The sequence below is a fragment of the Typopeltis vanoorti genome, chromosome 17, assembly GCF_054136105.1.
Source record: "Typopeltis vanoorti isolate ZY-2024b chromosome 17, IOZ_Tvanoo_1.0, whole genome shotgun sequence".
NCBI classification, from domain to species: domain Eukaryota; kingdom Metazoa; phylum Arthropoda; class Arachnida; order Uropygi; family Thelyphonidae; genus Typopeltis; species Typopeltis vanoorti.
The window spans coordinates 60,541,455-60,560,201 of NC_143565.1; the positions used below are offsets into that span (position 1 = coordinate 60,541,455).

The 18,747-nt window shown below is 35.6% G+C and overlaps 1 protein-coding gene across 1 annotated transcript in view; it reads left to right on the plus strand.

Annotated features, from left to right (window-relative positions):
* The window catches only part of Nup35 (nucleoporin 35), a 216,224-nt gene that overhangs the window by 102,836 nt on the left and 94,641 nt on the right, over positions 1-18,747 (plus strand). The window contains exons 6-7 of the mRNA XM_090407437.1: positions 4,561-4,669; positions 11,720-11,773. Coding sequence (XP_090263563.1) covers positions 4,561-4,669; positions 11,720-11,773 — 163 coding nt within the window. The remainder of the gene's footprint in view (positions 1-4,560; positions 4,670-11,719; positions 11,774-18,747) is intronic.

Consider the following 18,747-nt stretch of genomic DNA (forward strand, 5'->3'; position numbering starts at 1 on the left):
AAGGTACTGAACTCTAAACTTTGATTTTTCTTAGATTTTAGTGCATCTTTCCATGTGGGCATAGTATACAACATGAATGCCAGTGTAGTTTAGCTTAGTTATATATTGTCTTCAATGCTCATTGGCCTAATTCCCATTCATCCTTGCCAACTTAGCTAGAAGATTTACTATTTGTATATTTGTAAGCTTTTGTCAGCAACATATGAGATGTATTTGTTGAAGTTAAATTTTGTCTGTTGTTACTCCTAGGTATTTTAACTTGCTGGCTGCCTCTAGAACTTCCCTACTTACGAAGAGCATTATAGGTTGTTTTTGCTTACATGAGATGTGGAGCACTTCAGACTTCATGCTATTTGAGAGTAACATTCTTCTCACATGCACATTCTGCAATTTTAAAGAGTTCTTCATTGGCCATTACTTCTAACTGTAAGTCATGTCTCCGAATTATCATCACATCATTGGCCAACACTATCACTTTTGTTTTAGTGGTCTTCATACTGAATTGTACTGAATGTTCTAGAAACCTAGTCCACGGTAAGAACCTTACAGACAATCTCGTTGGACTTCTTTTTGTTACATTTGTTCATGGTTGCTCTTTTGTCTGTAAAATAACTTTGTAGGGTGTAGTAGGTTCTTTGGACAGTTGAAATCTCTTAAATAAGTAATTATGGATGGCCACCATGCAGCATTGAAGGCATATCAATTGAGATCAGTAGCATGTTTTTTTTTTTTTTTTTTTTTTTTTCCTATAGATGTCTAGTGTGAAATTTTTAACTTTCATAATAGCATCTACATTGCTTAATAGGTCTCTTGAATAGACAAAATGCATTATTTGATTTATCGGAAGTTTTTCCACTATGTTGCCAGTGACATTTAATGAGACTAATTGCCTGTGTTTACTAATTTCATCAGATGCTTCTTTTTTTAGGTTTGATTATCACACTATAATTTTAGTGTTTCCATAATGAATGAAATAGGCATTCATTATCAACTGTTAAATTCTGAGAATAGTATGTTGCTAGTTATCCTGTGTCCTCTTCAGAGGTTTTTCTTGGATCCATTGATCTTAATGTTGATTCGATTTCAATTAGACTTCATTTCATTGTTGTTAGGAATGCCTGTTTGTCTGCCATTCGTTAACTGTGTGTTTTGTGAATTTCTTAATCTGTTGATTTATCGCTCTCAGGAAGAAATGTTCATTATAATTTTATTATCATAGTAGCTACAATTTTTGCCATATGTTTTTAAGGAGCCATATATTTTTTAATGTTTTTTCTTAATTAAGTTTTTTTTTTTATATTTGATATGGTTGTTTCATTCTTGCTTGCTGCTAATTCATATATATAAAGAGTTCTATGATTCTGTTTTTGCATTTGTAATTTTGGATTGATAGTTCTATCTGCCATCAATCTTTGGCTTCTTAGGTATTCTGAGTTTTGGTCACATGATTTTTTTTCAGACATGATGAAGCACAGAAACAAGGAAGGTCTATATTGGCTTGTATTGATGTCTAATTGGCTAGGTACTTGTATATGTTATTCTGTTGTTTTCTGGTGACAGTGAAGGATTTCTCTGTGATTAGGCTTTCAAATTCTCTTTACAATGCTTTTTTGAGTCTAGATTGGTTTCTGTAGTAATATAATTTAAGTTACTGCAGTACTTTTGCTGTTGTTTCATTTAAATTTTTATTGCTGATGATGAAACTTAATATGTGATGATCAGAGCAACTTCTTCCTCGCATCTCCATTAAGAAATCCAGGATAAAATATAGCATCATTTGCCATTGTCAAGTCAGTGAGGCTACTCCCCTCCCTCCCCCCCATTTTCAGATGATGGAGGTTATTAGTGTTATCATTTAGTATGTGTAAGGAATTTGCTAAACTCTTCCAGATTTTTCTGCTCTTATTAAACCATAAAACTGAATGGGCATTGCTGTCCTTGGTGAGCATTAATCCATGATGTTGCCCAATTTTTCTAAGTCATATTTTATATCACTATGATAATCTAGATACATATTCGGAGCAAAAGTTTTGATTCTGTGGTATGTAATTTCAGTATGTACCGAGTCCTCATTACTGTCCTGAGAAATTAATGTTACCTCAACTTCAGGATTACTGCAAGTATTGCAGCTCTTTCTTTCTGATCCCTTGGAAAATATTTGTAATTAGTTGGAAAGCCAATTTTATTATTGATGTTGTAAGACTTATATTAATGCTAACCTATATTTCTCTTGTTTATGAATTCTGTTAAGTTGTTTACAGCTTTGATTAAACATTGAAGATTCATTTGCTTGAGAAGTAGTGTTTCTATTAAGTTTATTATTGCTTTCCATAATTGATATTTTGAATTTTGAGCTGTCTGTAGTAGTTAAATGTTGGCAGTCTTTGCTTAGGCCATGTGCTTGCAGTCGTTTCTAGTTTTAGCATGTATGTTATGATTGTGCAGTTCATACGGTTCATCTTGGACTTATTTTGTGGGCACTCGCTAAGCTTGTATTCTTGAGAACAGAAAGGCCCAGTGGTGTGTTTCCCCTACAGTCTCATGTAAGATGAAATTTATGACATTCTTAGTTTCCCCACTGTTTATTTTAGCTACTGCTTTGACAATTCATTTAAAACAAAGTTTGTTTTCTACTTCGGCTTTGTTTTTAACAACTTGTGAATATAGCCGAGTAAATTGATTTAAATTAGCCTGCCTCTGCTATGTTATGGTGGATTGTTCCTTAAATACTTTCATTAGTTCATTCACTGCAGTTATGTCCTTTTTTTTAAATAATTTCTTAAATTGCCACTTACTTTGGCAGCGATAAGCAGCAACTTGAGGGCTTTCTCAAACTTATTTCGTAGCATTCTACCATCTTGGTGTTTCCTTTTAGTCAAGGTTGTAATATTAAACTTTGACTCAAGCAGCAAATTTATAAGCAGAAAAATTTACTTAGAAATTTGCTGCTTGGGTCGTGGTTTTTTTTTTGTTACTATAGCAACTAATCCTATGCTGAGAGGGATGTTGTAGTTAAGGGTAGCTAGCCAATGGATACAGTCTCACTAGTTGTATTCCATCCAAAAGGGTATTACAATAAATCACTCATGTTCTCTTAGATTTATGATAATGGGGAGTAAGTTACTCACTGTTGGAACAAACACTCCACAAGCTATTATTCGGTACTAATTCATCCAGTTTTCCAATTCGGTACTGCACAAAATCAGGCTAACAAAAGGAGCAATCATCCGTACATGTTCAAGCACGCTGCAATCTTCTGCGTGTCAGTCATCCTCATTCAATTTGAAAATTGACTTATTTTGGCCTTTTCTCCCTTTTCCTACCTGGTTCATTTTGAAAGGAAAATCTTTGGCTACTTGTGCAATCACCAATAAATGCAAATAATGATTCTTCCATTGAGATGTGTTAATTACTTTCTTATTTTAAGAAAAGTGAGCAATTCACTGTTGTAAATGTTATGGTTAGTTGTAATTGCAATGTTTTGCACTTATTTAAAAAAACTTGATTAGCTAAAATATTTAAAAAATGACTGGAGTTTAGTGATGTTGCATTTACTGCAACATCACTATGAATTCACAACATATATGAATTGTAGCTGGAAGTTGAACAGAACTGAAGTAAATATTGACTGTCAAACTGCGTGACATAGAAAAAAAACTTTTTTTTTAAATACCGAAGGATGAAACATAAGAATTTCTACAACTATAAAGATGAAATTATTGTTAGATATGCCCTAAGCCAAATTATAAAATAAAGTATTAATTTGTTGAAAAAAAAACAAATTACCAGTGAAGAGGTATGTTCTTTTACAGAAATGACAATGTGTTAAGAATTAATGAAAACATTTTATTTCCAACAGAAATAAATGGATTGTTAATTTCAGAACTCAGTTTAATACTGAAGTTTGATTTGTTGACAAGGAATTTTTTTTTAATCCAGTAGCCAGTATTATATAACCTGCTGTAATTGTTGTATAATGCTGGTTCATTGTGGTCAATTTCAACAACTAACTTTCTTTATTTAAAGCAACATGCAGTGATACCTAGAATTTTTTCTGGCATATCTGCAAATGTAAGATTCAGATAATCTTACATGGTTTGTCCCATATTATTTTGTCTGATTTCAGGATCAACAATGATCTCTCTAATACTTTTTCTCCCCCAAAGGTAGAGTGCATGTAGTCCTAACTTTTGGAAGCTGATAAGTAGCCAGTTTCCAAAAGTTTCTGACCCTAATTATCAAAAGCTGAATTCATGGCTCCTAATGATTTGTAGCCTTCCAAGTATTGAGGATATTGCAGACATCTTTCATTTTATGTTCTTACCCCTAATCAATTTGATATTGGCCATAGTAACAGACATTTGATATTATTTCTTACTAGATATGATGGGAAAATTATGATAAAGGTTCTTCTAGACTTGCACTTAATAAATGTGCACATTCTTTGTGTATTCATTGTTGCATCTCTAAATAAGATATTTTCTTCATTTTTAATAATGATTACTTATTTACTGGTTTTGTGAATTATTTTCTATTGATGCATGCATCATATTTTTATAGACCCATTTTCTGCTAGTGGTATTTTGACTCCAAGCCAGGTATTCAACCAAAGTAGCATTAAAAAGTCTTTTATTTCTCCTGCTCAGATTGATCCTTTTTATTATCAGGGGTAAGTGGAACTTTTTAGTATTTTTTATTCATATATATAAATATGCATAAGTCAGCCTCCTAATTGATGACTTCAGTTGTACAGGGAAGAGATATAAGTATAATGAGGAGCTAGCTCGCATGAGTTATTGTTACCTGTAAGATGGAGACAATAAAGAACTGCAATTTGAGGAAAGTTACAGAATATAAGTATGCATAGGTAACTTTCTATGTTTGAAAGTAAAATTTTCATCTGCAAGGTAAAACCTTGTAATATTTAACAGTTCTTACATAAAACTAAATGAATAATTCAAATGCATACTTGAATTCCTTTTCCTCGTGATAAAAAAAACATTTGTTGCCTTATATTTGCAGTCAGCTTTTTCACAAACTCACTGTAACAAGCTACTGAAAAGTCCTGCTCAAAACACCCATAGTCAGGAATATCTAAAGAAAACTTACTATAGCAAGCTATCCAGTAACATTTAGTTCATAAAAATGCAGTAATGATAGTCATAATATATCAGAGTAGTATTTCAAACGAATGGTCAGCCAGGTTATGAAGGAAATTTATTCTATGAACATACCTTTATGAAATTGATGGGGAAAAAAATTTCTTTATTTTCTACTGTCAAAGAATCTAGATCTAGTACAGATTCACAATCTGTGTAGCTTTAACTGCATTTTAACACCCAAAATCTTTTGTTTTATTACTTTTTTGGTATAAAACTTACTTGGCCTAATTTTTATCATATTAACACTGAATAGTGATTTCAAGGAATCCAGTTACCCAGACATTGCAGTTGTCTTTGACATTAATGGCCACAACTTCTAGTTTCTGTTTTCAAATTTTGTTAATGGAGCTAAGTGAGATGCAGAAATATTTGCTATATGTAAGAATCTAACTTAGCTCATTGTCAGAATAGATATCCCTTACAGCATAACACCATCCATATCGAGAGAACTAATTTTTATATTCAGGTTTTTTGCATGGAGAGTGGTGAGTGATTGGAATGCTTTGCCCGAGAGTGTGGTGTGTGCAGAGACAGTGAATATATTTAAGGAACGGTATGATAAACTGTGTGTATAACAGTGGACCTCCCACAATGAGTCTTTGACTCCATGGAGGTTTTTATAGTAATAACAATAATAATAATAACTGCTGCAGTATCATCAAATTCTTGATATGTAACCTCAGGGATTATACAGGAAACTAGGGGGGGGTATGCCCTACTGGCACCTATGGCACCCCCCATGTTCTGGACTGGTAGGACGGTTCTCCTTGAATTCTGATGACTCAAATTTTGAAGACTCGAAAGGGGGGGGATATTTTTCCCATTCAGTAACTGATACCATGGGACCAAAGATAGTATTCTCCTAAGTTGATCATAATTTACAGTTTTGTAGTTTAACATGTAACCTGTTTTAATCTGAGCATCAATATAATTAGAATTTCTATTTTTGTCTCTAGTTCTAACAGGCACTTAAGTGCCCACGACCTTCCAAGTATTCTTGGATTTCTTAACCATAATTTAAGGATAAGGTAGTTAGCCTTATGCCTCCCGGTGTGTCCTGTGTCTGTAGATGCGCATGTTCATGGGCCAGTTTGCCTGTTCTGGGGGATGAAAAACCTGAGTTTCTGGGTGAAAAAAACCCATACCTTCATATGAGATCAGCTAAAGTTGAAAGAGACCAGATAAAGGTTCCTCAAGTCACTGGTGGGAATCGAACCCAGGTCTTTCCAACCAAAGGGCATCGTCTATACTGACTGAGCTACGGAGGCTCAAAACAATTAGATACCTCCCAAGAAAGTACATTATGATCACTGTCACCAATTGGTGGTAAAATAGCCATATTCTTGACGGAGACCTCTTCTGACACTATTAGCTATTCCAACACTCTTTGACCTCAAGTTCCTTCTTTCACATGCTGCTTGAGAAAGTTGTCTTGCAACAATTGAATAAATTCCTCTTCTTTCTTATCACGGGATTTCTCTTTTACCCAATCAAAGTTTGGAAAAGTCACCCATAATGATCATTTGTTTGGTATCCATAAGGCTAAATTTGTGATGTATTTTTTCGTCCCCTGCAACTGAGCCACCAGGTCTGTAGCAACACCCCACCATACATTTCGTTCTGTTAACCTCCACTTCACACCAGATAGACTTAAACTTACTGCTACATAGGACATTCTTACCATCATTATTTATTGTATTTCTACCCTAACTAGACTTAAGTCATCTGATATCATTAGTAGTACTCCTCCTTCTCTCCTATCATTCCTAAAAATAGTATACCCATTACTAGATCCCAGTTACCATATCTGATTCTGATAGCCAGGTTTCACTAATGCCAACAATCTTAGGCTACATCGTATTCAATAAACATACATACATACATTGCAAACATACATACATGAAAGTATTCAATAAAGCAACGAACTCAACCCCTTTGTTTCTAATGCTCCTAGCATTTGTGTATAGACCTAATAAATTACCAACTAGACTATTCTTATAATTAGATATGCAATCTATTTGGTCTTATTCTGGAAATTTTTCTTTTGCCTCCCCAGACCTACTTAAAAGGTCTGAATCCAAAGCATATTTTTCCACCCCTTCACCACATACATACCCATGTTTGAAGACATTCATATCTTTATCATATTTGCATACAATAGCTGAACTTTCTCACACATTTTTCCCATTCCTCCCTTGATGATCTAGTTTCCCTGACTCTGCATTAGGTCTCATACCAAGAAGTAATTTCTCCAGGCTTCTGATTCCAAATGAATTCAAGTGCAGGCTATTCTTATATAAGTCTTTTCTGCCAACAAACTCACAATTTTTACTCTCTCACATTTCTTTCTCACTTTTTCCAACAGACATTTCATATCTTCTCTCATACTATATTTGTCACTACTTAAATTATTAATACCTACAAAAACGACCTTCTCTTTTACTTTTCTTTTTATGGTTTTCAATTACCTTTGTCATATTTTTAATTTTTGCTCCTGGGAAATTAGAAATAGTGACTCCTTCTGCAAGCACAAATTTTAAAATTGAGTCATATAACCACAAGAAAGAACATAACTTAAAACCTTTTAACCCCCATGTTTCATCTAACTATAACCGTTTGTTCTTTTTCTTTTAGGATATATAAGATAACATGTCAGAGCTTTTGAAGAAATTTGAGACACTGAGGTGCAGGCTGTCATCAAGTTTTTCGTGCTACAAGAGAAGTTCACAACCGAGATTCACAAAACTTTGTGTGAGACATATTAAACATTATACTGTACGTATTAAACAGCAATCATCCTTGTACAGAGTCCAGTAGCATCCTACTGATCATTTGCCTTCTCAATTCATCTCTGCCATATGCCACTCTGTTCATCATCCATCTTTCTAACAGATAAGCTTAGGTGTTGATGGTTATTCATGACTTATTTTTCACGGTATTAACAACACCACAAACACTTTTATCAACAAAGATGTTTTATTAACGCTTATATTTCGCTGATTTTCAACTCAGCATCATCAGAGCACAACACACATGTAAACGCGACAGTGAGCGAGTGAAACAATATAATTGCACAAGACAAAAGATCTAAAGTCCTTTTTTTGGCACCCTCTAACGGGGGAAAAAAAAAAAAAAAAAAAAAAAAAACAGCAATTATCCAGGAGTTTTTCTTAGGATAACCGTCTCCCAAATTTTTGGCAAATTAATGCAACCATATTTGTTAAGGTTGGGAGAATTCTTCAAAGCCATTGCTGACTCAAAAAATAATCTTTCAGATCTATAACGACTCCTAAATAGCACATTCGTTTTCCTCCATCTGCAAGTGAAGGAGTGTCCAAAGCATGGTCTGCCAGTCCCGACTGGCAGACCATGCTTTGGACACTCCTTCCCATAGTAATGCCATAGTAATAGTAGCGAACGTATCTTTCATGTTCTTCCAGGCGGATGTTCACTGATCTTCCTGTTTGGCCATAATAGGCCAAGTCACAGTCACATGGAACTTCATACACTCCTGGGTGTGCTAAAGGGTGAAGTGTATCCTTAGGCCGGATCAGAGTACAGTTTCTCACAGTATTCTTTCCATCTGTTTTTGATTTCTAATTCATCTGTTAGTAATACTCCATTCCTGTCTTTGATGACATTCAATTTGGGCTTAAACTTGTGCTTTAGGTCACAAACTAAATAAAACATTGTTTTATAATTGTGCCTCCTCGTCTGGAACTCTATCTCTTTACATTCATTAGTATAAAACTTTTCCTTGTCCTGCTTTATGGCTCTTCTGACTTCTGTATGTAATCTCTTATATTCTTAAGTTCCTGTGTCTTTTTGTTTTTCCAACTGCCTTCTTTTGATTAGTTCCTATGTTGAATCTGATATCCATGGATCTCTTGATCTTCTTATTGGACCGAGATACTTGTTGGCTGTATCCTGTATTATCACCTTGACTCCTTCCCAAGGCATTTTTGGTAAGTTCTCCTAATTCGTCTCCAAAAAATCATCCAACCGATGTTTCTTCTGTGAATCCACTAGGAATTACTCTAACATCCAGTCTAGTGGATGTGCCTGACTTGGAAGTTTTTGGCGTCTCTCTGTCTTTGACTCTTACTAGCTGATGGTCTGTACCACATATCTGCTCCAGGACAAGTATGTGCATCAGAGATGCTTGTATTCCACTGTTGGAGAGCCAGGATGTAATCAGTCTGGTGCCTTGACTTATCAGTGTTAGATATCCAAGTATAGGTCTCTCGTGGGTGTTTCTGGAAGCAGGTATTGGTAATAACTAATCTGTTAGTATGGGCAAATTCCAACATTTTTCTTAGGTTTCGAAAGTTTTTTCATTTGGTTATACTATAAATTAAAGATGCAAAGATGAAATTATATTCTTGGTCCCATCCTTTAACCAAGTGTAAGCAAACAAAGTTTGCACGTGAAGTCACTTCGTAACTGGACTACTTGTATTAAGAGGCTAACGACTTTAAATCAATAGCCTTAGTATCCCAAAATGCAGCACATATATCCTTACAGGCATGTATAATTCTATGCATTATGGAAGGGTCCCATAATGCATAGAATCCACTACCCAGATGAGTTTTGACCTTTATTGACCTCAGGTGAAGTGATGTCACGTGTAAACTTTGCTTGCTTACACTTGGGTAAAGGATGATACCAAGAATATAATTTCTAGGGATCTAACCACAGGGAGCCAGGGTCTGGCTCCCTCTGGTTAGACCTGAATGAAGGTTGAAACCGGTCTGGGTAGTGGCCCTTTCCACAATGCATAGCATTGTGCATCTGTAAGGATATGTATGTTGCATTATGGGATACTAATGCAATTGATGTGAAGTCATTAATATATGTACAAGTAGCCTAGTTGTGGAGTGACTTCACACATAAACTTTGCTTACACTTGGATAAAGGATGAAACCAATAATATAATTTATTGGTATTTTTAATTTATAGTTGTAAGTGCAAAATGCTGTTATGATTTCTAGTAGTTTTAATTTCTTGGGTATATTGTATCATCAATTATAGAGAAAGATTATCATGAATAATGGCAAAAAAAAATAATAATAAATTATAGTTTAGTGGATATAATTGAAGTTTGGTGGACAAAACCTTGGTCAACTGGATTCAGGATTGGCTGTCTGATAGGTATCAGAGAGTTGTGTATGGTGGAACAGTATCAAGGAGGCAGAGGGTTACAAGTGGGGTCCCACAGGGCTCAGTACTAGGACCTATATTGTTTAACCTTTATATCAATGACATTGCAAGGGGATATTCAGTTGTTTGCGGATGATGCGAAACTGGGAAGGATTATTAGTAATAGTGCAGATATGGTAGCCCTGCAAGAGGATTTGTATAAGCTAGATAGATGGGCAAATGAATGGGGGATGTCAGTTTATGCAGCAAAATGTAAGGTCTTGAGGTTTGGGAAACATCGATGGGATGCTGCATACTCTATGGGAGGAGTTATACTGGAGGAAGTAGGGGAGACAAGAGATCTGGGGTTGATGATTGATAGAAACCTGAAGTTTAGGGGACACATTGCAAAGGTGGTGAAGGTAACACAGAGGATTGCTGCAATTATGAGGACACTGACCTGCAGAGATAAGAGGGTTATCATTCCATTGTATAAGACTCTGATCAGACCACACTTGGATTATTGTTCTCAGATTTGGTCCTCACGATTTGAAAGGGATAAATTAACTGTGGAAAAGATACAAAGACGGATGACAGAGATGGTTTCAGGACTGTACAAGGATAGTTATGAGGATCGGCTGAGGGAATGTGGACTGCAGAGTTTGGTGGATAGAAGAAGGAGAGGTGATATGATTGAGACTTTTAAACTGTTGAGAGGTGGTTACAGGGTTGACACTGGGGAGTTCTTTCGCTTGGTTGAACAGCGGGAAGGAGTGATGACTAGAGGCCATCCCTGGAAGTTACGAAAGGAAACTGTGAGCAAGAGGGTAAGGAGTGGTGTCTTTGCATGGAGGGATTGAACCATGGAATGCATTGCCTGATGGAGTGGTGGGAGTGAGAACGGTCAACGAGTTTAAAGAGTGGTATGATAGACTTTGTGTTTCTTAGGGGGGGGGGACCTCCCCTCGGTGAGTCTTGACAGACTATGTTCTTAGGAAGGACCTCCCACGATGAGTCTTTGGCCTCCATGGAGGCCTGAATAATGATGATGATAATAATAATAATAAAACTATACTGCATTAATTCGTTTCTTGGGTATATTGTATCATCAATTATAGAGAAAGATTATCATGAATAATGGCAAAAAAAAATAATAAAATAAAATTATAGTTTAGTGGATAATAATTGAAGTTTGGTGGACAAAAACTATACTGCCTTGATTCATTTTCGTGTATAATTATTTTAGCTGGCATTCATCCTAAATGATAAATTTGATAATGAAATTTATTAATTATGCATGGGGAAAATACAACTGCTCATATGAACATAAAGCACTAATCTTTTATAATAATCTAATGGTTTTAATATATTGTTAATGAATAGACCATTGCATAAAATTACCAGTTTTTATATTTCAGTGAGGAACTTACAGACGTAACTCAGTTAGATGAAACATGGGTGACAGTATTTGGGTATGTGGCATAATTTCTTATATAAAATATTATCGAATACTTTAAAAATAAAGTTTTTTTTTTAAAATAAAATATAAATAAAATATGAAAAATAAAGTTTAATAAATAATATCATCTCTTCACACACTATGAGTATGAAGAGATGACATTATTTGTTAAACTCATAGAGAGTATAAAAGCATGGTTTTATTGAAATTTCACATATTGTATTTTTAGCTTTCTGAAACTAAAGAAATCTAGTCTACTGACTTTCTTTGTTTCCAAGCAACCAGAACTTGAAATCACTTGGAATAAAATAATTTTTGGCTTTCCCATACTGCAGGAATTTATATATCCTCAAAAGTTGCATAAGATAATAACATTCTAACATTATTTTATGACTGGTTATGAACCACTTGCATCTACTTTAGCTTCATAATTTACAGATGTCTGATTTGTGTTCTTACTTTTTGATTTTCCAACACACATTCCTGGCTACATTATCCTAACTGTAACTTGGGTTAGGTTAGGTTCAGATGTGTTTGCTAAAACTATAAAACTGATGTCTTCGTGTTTAATACTGTTTTGACATCTGTGTCACCAGATCACAAATCAGCTGTTTTTAACCCAGTTCTCATATTTATGTTAAAATTTGTTTTAAAGTAACATATATACCATAAGCTAGATTGATTTTCATCTTGTTCCTTTTTACCTCGTTTATGAGCTATCTCAGCACCCTTGAAAATATTTTGCAACCTTCATATTTATCTCCTAATTTTTATTTCGCTAGTTTGGCACATAACTGAACATTCCTGCATTTTTCTCTGTTGTCTATGAACCCATACTGATTTGCTAGCTTAGAATTTTCATATTGTACATTTTTGTGGACTGTTCCTGTTACCACCTTCCCTGTCAACCATGAAAGGAACATCATTAGTTAAAATTAATAGTAATGAATTTAGTATAACTAGTGAGCAGAGAGAATACCAAATGCAAACATATGAAACTTTCTTCAAAGAGAAATCCAAAAGAACTGTATCCAGAGAAGATCAACAAAACAGAAAAATGAATTGATTTAAAAAAATTCAGGATAGATAAAAGAAATTAAGACAAGCTTAAAAAAATGAAGAAACAAAATCTAAAAAAAAAATGTAAAGATGGAAAAGGTTGTGGATCATTGCACTTCTGAGGCTCAGAACAGTTCATGGAGAACTGTTCTGAGCCTCAGTAGAACAGTGAAGAACCATCTCATGCTAACAAAAGGAAAGAATGGAATACAGTTGAAGCAAAAAAGTATACTGATGTAAATTTCTCTCAGTGTGAATACCTTCTACGTCAAAAAGAATTTCTCAATCAAGAACAACCACCATGAAATTGAAGTAATGACAAGCAACTGCAAAAAGCTTAAAAAAATAATTTACAGAAACCATGTGTTAAGGCCTGATGCTAGGAGGAATTCATGTTGGAAGCTTAATAGAGTGAAACAGCACTGAGAAAGGATTCACAATACTGTGTACTTCTAATATTTCATCTCAGTCACAGAGACATCTTCAGGGAGTAGAGTACAATACAAGTAATACAATACCTGTAACACACATGCACAAGGCAACACAGAAAACTAACTGAAATGTGCATGAAAGATTGAGAGTCCTAACTAGGTAGGCCACCATCTGTTAATGGCCTGGGATGTAAATGGGGATCTTGCAGTATTAGTGTTTCCCATATTTTGGGAAGTTTTATGCAACCATATTTATTCAGGTTAGGCTGATTTTTGAGAGCAGCTGTAGATTTTTAAAACAGTCTTTCTCTTCTAAATTTGCTGTGATGAAGTATGGTGGTGGTGGTCTTTTCCAGATGATTCTATGAGCTATATCCAAAGCATAATCTGCAAGGCCCGATTGACCATAGTCACAACTGTAGGTATTTCTTAAATTCTTCTATGCAGATTGTGGCTGATCTTCCTGTCAATTGGGCCTTGCAGACCATGCTCTGGATATGGTCTATAAGTTGGCCTACTGTCTAGTAAGCCAACTTGCTTTAACAGAGAACTTTATACACCAGGCACTGCAAGGGGAGGGAGTTGGTCTCTTGTAGAGCAGATAAAGGTACTTCTTTCGAGTGAGATTTGAAAGCTGTGCATAGGTTGTATTCTTTAAGAATCTGGCTAATTTTTCTGATGTGCCTCGGACATAGGGAATGGCAATAGCATTAATAAAATCCTTTGGGAGAGAAGGCCATATTTGGGGAAGATTTGATTCTGTGGGAACTGTAGCCATTGGATCTGCTGCAGGAACAATGATGATTGTAGGATCTGTTGGTTAGTGTTTTAATAATACCATATTGTTGAGGGGAAGGGATCACAGGAAAGTGTGAGTGGGTTTCCTGTATACTGAAAAGGACAAGTTACCAAGATGACTAGGAAAGCTAGACTGTTATTAATTTTCTTTCAGTTATAAGTTGGATTCTAGGGTGAAGATTGTTGAGGTGATAGAGGAGAGTTTTTCATATGTCAAGAGTTTGTTTTTCAAAGTCTTCCATGAAAAAATTGGCTGGAGGTGATGAAAGGGGAGAGCCAGTAGAGGTATGTTCTTCCAGGAAAAATATTTAGAATCAATTGCAAAAGGAAATAGATCTGTGATATGAGGAGGAAAACTTTTTTTAAGAAAGTGATAAGGTGTATCATTTAAGGGAATGTTGATGTGGATTTCCTGTAGCAAAATTAGATTTTCAACAGAAATTTCAAAATGGATAGGTGGTGGTGGGGGGGGGGACAAGGACCTTAATGGACTAGAAAAATGCGAGCTGCATCAAGCCTGGTGTTGTTAGCCATTTTTCTGGAGCTAAGTTACACAATGCACATTCCATGTTGAACATCAGGTTTAATGCCAGTACTTGTTTTAGGTGGAATGGAAAATTGGGCTGAATTTGGGGTGCTAACAGCAGCTTTGTTAAGCCCTTTTGACAACAGGTTAACGATTGTATGAAGAGGCCGAACTTGAGACATGGGTTTAGAATTCAAAAGGCGGTTATCCTTTTTGATATGTTTATTTTTAAGAATTTCTCAGCAGCGGCTTCTGTAATATCAGACAGAACAGTACAGAGTTTATTGCTGAGAATAGCTGAAAGCTCTGACTGTAATCAGTTGATGGCTGCATTGATTATAACAATCTGTTCCTAGCAGAGCAAAACTGGCATGCTTTTATAGATACAGATGGCTTTTTTTTATTTGAACTGGATTTTAAATTTGACACATTTTAAAAGAAAATAAGGTTTAATTTAGTGTTTTAGAATCTGCAGCTGCTCTGAAAAACAGCCTCCTTCTTCTTTGAGTGCCATCTCCTATCGGAGGTCGGTGACCACCTTGGCAAATTTTGAGCGATCCTCAGCCACTCTGAGTTCATGCCAGTTCACTGTGTGATGTCTGCAGCCAAGATTTTCTTCGTCTTCCATTTATCTTTCCTTTTATAATCAACTGTGAAGTATCTTATATTTTTCATTACGAAGTAGGTGACCAAGATATGCAGTTTTCCTTCTTTTTATGGTATCTAAAAGTTCACATGATTTCCCCATTTGTTCCAGTACTTCCTGCTTGGATGTTTTTGCTGTCCATGAGATTTTTAGCATTCATCTGTATAACCACATCTCAAAGGCTTCAAGTCTTTTTATTGATGTTGTCTTCAAGGTCCAAGTTTCTACACTGTACAGCAGTACAGACCATACATAGCATTTAACCATGCATACTCTAAGCTTTAAATTTAAACTGCGGTTACATGGTGTTGATTTCATCCCGAGAAAATTTTTCTTGCCATTTCAATTCTAACTTATTTCCTTTTCTGGATTGCAATCTTCATTTAACCAGCATCCGAGATATTTAAACTTCGCCACTCTTTCTATTTGTTTCCATCTAAAGAAAGTGCTGAATTAAGAATTGATTTCTTGCTTATGACCATGAATTTAGTTTTGGTGATATTTATTTTAATCCCATTTTTTTACTCTCTTCATTCACTAGTTCTAGAAGATTTTGAAGATCCTGAATATTGTCAGCCAGGAGAGCTGTGTCAGCATATCGGATGTTACTGATGATTTCACCATTTACATTAATCCTTTCCTTTATTCCTTTTAAGACTTTTGAAATATGGCTTCTGAGTATATGTTAAAAAGAAGAGATGACAACACACATCCTTGCCTTACTCCTCGTTTGATGTTAGTCTGTAATAATGTCATAAACTTGAACAGAACAAAAATCAGCCTAACATTAATAAATATGACTGCATGAAAATCCCAAAATATGGTAAATGTTGATGCTTTGAGGTCCCAATTTACACCCAAAGGTGCCCACAGAGGGTGTGACACACTCTGTGGGCACCTGTTAAGAGTATAGTTTATTGTTCATGTTGTTCATTTAGTTTTGTGTTGCTTTTGTGTGTTACAAGTCTCCTATTGTACCTTCTGAAGATGTCTCTGGGACTACAATTAAGTATTGGAAGAATTATAATATTTTTAATCCTGTGCTGTTTCACTTCATTAAGCTTCCAATGTGAAGTTGCAGATACAGGTTACACAATTGCTAATTCACAGACTGAAGATCCCACTAGATTCATCAAAATCTAGTGATTAAAAATACCAATTTGGCTTTACTAATCACATCTTCCTTCATCATTGCCTCATTGAATTTTGAGTCCCACAGTCTAATTAAACAAGGAGATGCATGAAAATTTACATAAAACCATAATATTAGGTGCTTGTTTCTCAAAGAGGCATACTTTGGCAGATATAACAACCTTAACAGTTTTTATATCTGCAGAAGTATACCCACTAGTGTCTTATTGGAGCTTCAAAAGGTCTCACAGGGCTGGAGTAGTGGTTCTTATTCTTGCCTCCTCCTTGGATCATTCCATAATATCCAAAAGGATACAAAAAGGCAAATCTTGACAGCAGGCTAAAAATATATAATAAGGTTTATAAATGTATATCATGAGCCTGTGTAGCTCAGTGGATGTGGCATTTGCACACCACGGCACTTGGCCGCATGAAGGAAGACTTGATTTCGAGTCTAGTCGGCGACTAGAGGAAATTTTTCTAAGCCTTTTTTTGACCGGTTCCTGAGTTATTCGATCTCTGGCAAGCGGGTTTTTTCTCCTGGAAACTCGGGTTTTTCATCCCATAAACTCAAGAAAATGTGGGACATGTGTTAGGCAAACACATGTCCCACAAGAATTCCATTTCCTTACTGCTGTATGCTGTTTTTTCTGCCCAATTTATGCTGCTATAGTTAAAATCTCTCATAATGATCATTTGCTTTGCACTTGCCTAACTGATTTGCTTAATTTCCTGCTTCTCATCCTTTGTGTTCTCTAGCCTATAGCAACGTCCTATTATCTTGTCCTGCCCATCCCCCTCTTCACACTACATACTTTCAAAATCGTTGGTTGCATTCTCTTCCAAAAGTCTCCACTCTGAGAGGACCCAGTTCATCACTTCGTTTGCACTTCCTGTCCTGTCGAAATATACTACACCCGTCTGTTCCTGTCAGGGTATTATCTTCTGTCAACCATGTTTCACTGATTCCAGTGATCTTTGGGCAGGCTGAGGCTATCATTGCCACCAATTCACTTCCTTTATTTCTGATAACCCTAGTATTTGTATAAAGAAACATCAGTCGTTGTCATCATTTCTTTACCTATTATTATTCCCTCCAGGCTCCATTTGACCTTCCAATATATTTCTCCATCTCCTAACTGACTATTCCTATAAGAGGCAATCCCTGTTATTATCCACCTGGCAACTCGTTTTGCTGTCCACTCTCACTTGCCCAGGAAACATCTCCAGATGTCTACATCCTTTCATTTTCAAATGCAGTCTATTTCTTGCATATAGCTCTTATCATCAAATGCACTCCAAGCATCTACAGTATATATTCCAGATCCTGCAGGGCACATTCTTGCTATCATGTCATTCATTATTGCTGCTTTCCTCAATACTGCATTATCATATCTGGGCAATACTCTACTATCCTCCTTCTGATGCACTTCTCACAGTAGGCCATGGATGATCTGGATGACATGCATTAGCAAATTAATACATTGGGTGCAGGGCAATAATTATTATGGGGACTTCAACTATGGAGATATAGACTGGAAGGAAGAAAGATCATGTGGCAAGAAGGAAATAGAATTTATACATCTACTGAGAGATAATTACTTGAGGCAGCATGTATTGGGGGGGGGGGGGAGACTATTTCCACTCCTTGTTTCCATACTCTTATTATTTCTGTTTTTCCAGTCCAAACACCTTTTTTAACTGAAAAACAGAAATAATTCTGGAATGAAATTCCCTATTCTACACAAAATCCTTGCCTACTTCCCCAGCTTTAGTTCATTAGTCAGCAAGGAGTTATTGAAAAAATTCAGTATATCACAAGTTCCACTAGTTCAAAACTCAGACTTCGTGCTCAGCCTGCACTGTGGCCTGGAACAGTTGCAGAAAAATCAACAAATCTGATTGAAACAATCAAATGTAGACAAACTTCTCTCCTGCTCAATTAGCACTCATGCTTCCCAATCCATTGCACCCAAAGCTGTTGAGTGCAATGGATTGGGTAGACGTAATTGCAGTGTATGCAAGGAGGATTTACAAAACTTTTCTGTGTACTGTGCATATTGGACAACAGAACAGTGGCAGAATTTTATGGTTCCCCAAAGGAAAATAGACTTGCATTGTATATATTATGGAAGTATTCCAAAAATTTCAGAAGCCACACTTCAGGAAAGTATGTTTGTTAGACCTCAATTTGGGGGAAATGCTGTTACCCACTGATTATGTCATTGCATTGGGAAATCAGGTTTTAGTTCAAAAAAGATCATTATATATTAAAGAGAGGGTAGGTGCTAAAGGAAATCAGCAGTTTTGAGGCTATGCATGTTATTTCGCATGATTGATAAATTAAAATATAATCACTGAAAAAGCTTAAGAGAGTGAGAGAAGAAAGAAAGAAA